Genomic DNA, 4,915 nt, shown 5'->3' with positions numbered 1-4,915 from the left:
CTCTCTTCTGAAAACTCGACTCTACTTTCCACACTACAGTTCGTTGCCTCCCTCTTTCTCGCAGTTTCGCTTGGTATTTATCAAAGATGGAAAAAGGGAGAGAGAGAGGCTACGGGGGGCGGGGGGGGGGGCGGGCCGCAGCAGCACCACACAAGCCTGCGAGATTCTCTGAAAACTTTTTATTAAGTCAAGAGCATAGATAACTGCTTTGGCAAAGGGTGGGGCTGCGAGTGGTCACACTGATTTGAGGTAGAAAGAGGGTGGGGGGGAGGGAGATATATACCTGAGAGCAACAGGCATGATAGGTAGTTTAAATGCGTTACAAAATCGGCAACGAATGGGAACGCTTTTATTTAGGAAGAAAAGGAAAGAAATGAAGGAGCATGAAGGAAGGGAAAGGGGGTAAGAAGGTAGGGAAGGGGGAAGGAAGAGGAGAAGGGAGGGAAGGGAAGGAAAAGGGAGACATTTCCCTTGGAAAGCAGAGGTGCTGTGGAAGGAAGCAACGCCTTCCCTCTAGGTAGGAAGTGTAGCGACAAGAAGGAAAACCACCGCTGTTCAGGAGAGATCAACCCAGGCAGCGCCGGTCTTCCTGGTTGGAAACTACCAATTTCTCTTATTGCATTTTAACTCGAGAAGAAGGCGTCCGGGTACTGACGCAGAGCCAAGGGAGGGGGGGGGGGGACAAGAGAGCGAGCCAGAAAGCGGCGCGACCATGACCTTTAGGGTTGAGTCCCACCCAGGCAGGGTGTGTCTTTGGGGGCTTGGACTTCTCCAGTCCCTTCTCGAGTCGAGCCTCCGAGAGCCGCCCTCGGCGGGAAGTGAACATATATATAAATTTCTCTTTCTCTTATGTATTAACAAATTCAAATGACATTGCACGTGCGATCCTAGTGGGTAGTTGCAAACCGCCGACCCGCCGGCGCTCCGCAGAGACTGGGCAAGACGCGCGCGGGCACCCGGAGACCCGCCGTAGCCATAGCCGCTGCGTCCTTCCTTCTCTCCGGGTAGCCAGGTGGGCCAGCCTCGGCCGGGTCCTCGGCGCCGGCCTGGTCTCACTGGTTCAGCTCCAGCGCCCAGACTTGCTGAGGCCAGCCGGTGCGCCCTTTAATTCTCTTCTCCCCTGGCCCCGGGGCAGAAGGAAAGCTTTCTTGCTGCTGAGGCTGCCAACGGACACAAACGACAAACAAACAAATAAAAGACGAGAAAGTCAGGGTTAAGTTATTCAGTTCGGTCTCCCCGGCTTGGAGGAGAGTTGGGGAAGCAGTAACTTGGTGTCTTTAAGTGACAGATGTCTGTTTGTTGAAGCATACGTTTAGGATTATAAATCTACCTTTATGCTTTTAGTTTCTGGGATCCGGGATGGTTTGACCAGCTTGGGGGAGGTTTACCTCTGAGAATCCAGACAAGTCTGGGGAAACTAAACCTAGCTTTAAGGCGTCTTGGCAGAGGAAGCCAGCCAGCATAGCAGAGGCCTGCTGTGGGAAGGGAGAACTAGTAGTCCACTCGGCATACAACTCGGTCCAGGTTATCAGCCTGACGTAGGATTTTGGCTTGGATGCAGGTCGGGTGCTGGCTAGTACCAGTGCTGGGAGCCTCCCTCTCTCCCTAGGGAGGAAAGAACTAGCCTGGCCTCCACAGTTCTTCCCAGCTCTCCTAGCAGGAACCCAGTGTGGCGTCACTTGCAAGTAGTGCCCTACTAGGATCAGGATTGGCCCTACAACTGCTCCAACAAGGTGCTCCTCCCTCCCGCCCCGAATCCCCAGCCCAGGCCTCAGGCTACTGAGGCTGGAAGTCTGTCTTTCCGGTGGCTCCAGGTAAGCCAGCCCCTACTTTGCCATAAGTCCTGAGGGTCAGACAAAAGCCACCGAGCTTTTCACACTGCTGCAGTGCCTAGGTCTGAGCCGACCAAACAGGGGGAACTCTGGCAGCCAGAAGTCCCACCGCCCCGTGGAGGAAGATCACTCAAACTGAAGAAGACCCAGAAAGGCTGACTAGGCTAACTCAAAGGCCAAAGCCCTTCCTGTTTGTTGTGTACAAAACCTTGAGATTGTCTAGCCCATCAGCCCGTCTCAGACTAGACCCAGCTTACAAGGAGCTTACTAGACCCAGCCTTGAGCTGACTTCCCACCCTGCTTTTTCCCTCCACGGGTCTTCTGTTTCTCCAATTAGTACATTAATTGAAGTAGATAGTCCTTTCCAATAAACCCCGTGGAAGGTGGGTAATTCAGATATACATAATTAAGCAAATTAAAGTATGAAACCCAGACTTGTATTCGTTTTTTGGTTTTGTTTTGTTTTTTTGCTTTAAAAAATGTTTTGGGAGAACGTTATTCGTCATTCGTTAGTAGAGCATTTACGTCATTTCCTACTTTCATTCTCAACCTGGTTCTCAGGAGGGCCCAGGGAAGACTGAGAACACCTTCAAATTTAAAAGAAACTATAGTATAGTGTATAGCCCCTTCTTGGAAGCCCAAGGTTTTCAGTTCATCTTGTAAGGCCCTAAGATTACTTTTAAAAAGCAAAATTCCATGTTCACTCAGTAATGACTGTGCACACAATAGCAGACTCTGTCAACCTCAGAACCCTCCCTAGGCTTTCAGAATCCCACCCGGAGCAACACAGCTCTGCGATGCTTGCAGGCCTGCTCTTACCCCAGCCCGCACCCATGGCTGGAACTTTAAAGCCCCGGGACTCACCAGCTCCCTTTTCCGCTTGCTTTCGCGACCGCCATCCGTCTTTTTGAGTTCAGCCTTGAAGGCCTCGGGGTCACCTGCTTGTGCATCCTTGGCCAGCACGTCCATCAAGTAGGCGATGTAGCTGGTGGCCAGGCGCAGAGTCTTGATCTTGGAGAGCTTGGTGTCGGCGGGCACATTTGGGATGCACTCACGCAGCTCCGCGAACGCGCTGTTAATGCTCTCTGTGCGCCTCCTCTCCTTCTTGGGTCCTGAGCCTTTTCGCTTGGGCAGGCGGCTTCCAAGAGCCTCCAGCCGACCCGGGCTCTGACTCGGCCTGGCATCGGGACCATAGGCGGCCGCTGCTACTGTGGTGGTAGGTGGTGGCCCACCGGCAGGAAAATCTGGGGCAGCATCAGCCGGGCTCAGCAGCCAGCTCTGAAAGTAAGGCCGCTCCTGGTGGCAACGCGAGGCCGGACCGAAGAGGAAGGGTTCGTGGAGCATGGGGTGCGGCGGGTGTGAGTGGTGATGGTGGTGATGATGTGCGTAGCTGCCCACGAGGTTCATGTTGGAGAGCCTCCTGGCCTGTGCTGTCAGCCCAATTAGCACCGCCCCATGCGCCCCACAGAAGGGGGTCACCGTGGGCTCTGCAGGCAGCGAACTGGCTGGGTTTTGGAGGAGTCCTGAGCAAGGCTGAAGATGACACCCGGGACCAGCCGACGTCTCGAAGGTTTCTGCAGGCAACGAGGGAGAAGGGTTCGGATTTCCAAAGACCGGGTTTAACCCTTCTGCAGACTTGCCACCAGGATCCTACTTATATAAGGCCTCAGCTTTGATGTCAACCTCTAGCTGGAGCCAATGGCAGGAGGAGAGAAGGGGGTGGCGGTCCCAAGTTTTATGCTCAGCAAGCGCCACACAATTCTGGGCTGACCACAGGGACTGGAAACCGCCCCGCCTATGTCCCTCCCCTCTCCCAGTTCCCCTCCTGGGAGGGCGGGGGCTACGAACTTGAGGCCAGGCCTGTTCACTCCTTGTACTGAACCTACCACCCTTTCTTCATGGATCCAAGGAAAGGATTCTAGAATCATCCCTTGAAAACAGACAGAGCCTCATCAACACACACATACACACACACACGCGCGCACACACACGCGCGCGCGCGCGTGCGCGCGCGATTTCAGGTAGGGAAACTGAGGATCAGAGCAAAACTGGCTGTTGTTTTTAGGCCTGAAATTTTGAGTAGGATATCTAGCGTTCCTGAACCCGAACTCTAAAGGACGCTGCACATCGTGGGAACAGGAAGGCCATCGGGCGCAGCAGGAAAGCAGGCTAGGCCCTAACATGTACAGCCCTGCCTTCAGGTCCCCTGCTTTAGGCTGGACCTGGAGCTACTGCCCAACAAGGTGGTTCTCAGAGATCCAATTCTCGCCCAGTTGCAGACTCTCCGAAGAGCCTTCAGAGGCTGAGGTGGAAGTGGGTGGGAAAGGGAGCAGGCTTCCAGCTCTTGGGCACTGACCGGTTTGTTCCGGGCTTGGGGGTTGGGGGTGGAGACGGTGGCTGATCTCTGCTCCTCTAGCCTCTCAGGCGCCTGATTCGGTGTAAACGCCGGCAGGCCGAGCTGGTGGCGAGGCAGCCTGGCGGCGCCTTGGCCCCAAGGCATCTCTGTGGCAGGACTCCCCGGTGTCTTCGGAAGATTCGCACTTAGGGCTAGGAGCCGGCGACTGCTGGGCTACTTACTCCATCTGGCTCGCCACCTGCATGAAAAGCTTTGATCCTGTAAAAGATACTTCCACTGAAGCTCACACTGGAAGAAACCAGCCCACCCCCACCCCTGATATCCACGGAGAAATCAGCCTGGGCGCTTCACACCCCACTCTGCTGAGCCAGGGTCTATCTATACAACCTTCAGTCTAGAGCACTTCTCCAAGGCGGGATTCTAGAAAGAGATGACTTTCCAAGAGTTGATAAGAACTTGGAAGACCAGGCTTTAAGCCTGAGACTCTGGGTCTTCGGTCATCTTTCCATCAAGGTCTCGTCCCTAGGACCCCGGCAACCTTACCAACCTTTCTGGGCTCGCTCCTTCCTAGGTGGGCTTCAGGGAAATGCGTCTTTCTATCAAATGTTAGTTAAGGGGGGAATGACATGATGTCACATTCTTTTTAATTCGCTTTTGATCCGGCCACTCGAAAGTTACTCACTGAGGCCCATCTTGTATAAAACAATTAACAGGCAAGGACAGTGGG

At 54.2% G+C, this 4,915-nt stretch overlaps 1 protein-coding gene across 1 annotated transcript; it reads right to left on the bottom strand.

Moving 5' to 3' along the window:
• Nucleotides 1-1,052: 1,052 nt before the first annotated feature.
• Hand1 (heart and neural crest derivatives expressed 1) lies at nucleotides 1,053-3,239 on the bottom strand. Its single transcript, XM_052197780.1, has 2 exons — nucleotides 2,697-3,239; nucleotides 1,053-1,160 (listed from the first exon to the last, which is right to left on the bottom strand). The coding sequence occupies exons 1-2, from the start codon at nucleotides 3,237-3,239 to the stop codon at nucleotides 1,053-1,055; spliced, it is 651 nt and encodes a 216-aa protein (XP_052053740.1).
• Between the last annotated feature and the right edge of the window lie 1,676 nt (nucleotides 3,240-4,915).

Source organism: Apodemus sylvaticus, chromosome 10 (genome assembly GCF_947179515.1).
Source record: "Apodemus sylvaticus chromosome 10, mApoSyl1.1, whole genome shotgun sequence".
In the NCBI taxonomy this organism is placed as follows: Eukaryota; Metazoa; Chordata; class Mammalia; order Rodentia; family Muridae; genus Apodemus; species Apodemus sylvaticus.
The sequence above is the reverse complement of the archived record's forward strand: the minus strand, read 5'-3'. Positions and strand labels throughout refer to the sequence as shown.

Bases quoted from the DNA above. Each gene is read 5' to 3' on its own strand.
- Hand1 (XM_052197780.1), bottom strand. From the start codon at position 3,239: ATGAACCTCGTGGGCAGCTACGCACATCATCACCACCATCACCACTCA. The intron at 1,161-2,696 runs GTGAGTCCCGGG...GTCCGTTGGCAG, and splicing joins GCAAGCGGAAAAGGGAGCTG to CCTCAGCAGCAAGAAAGCTT.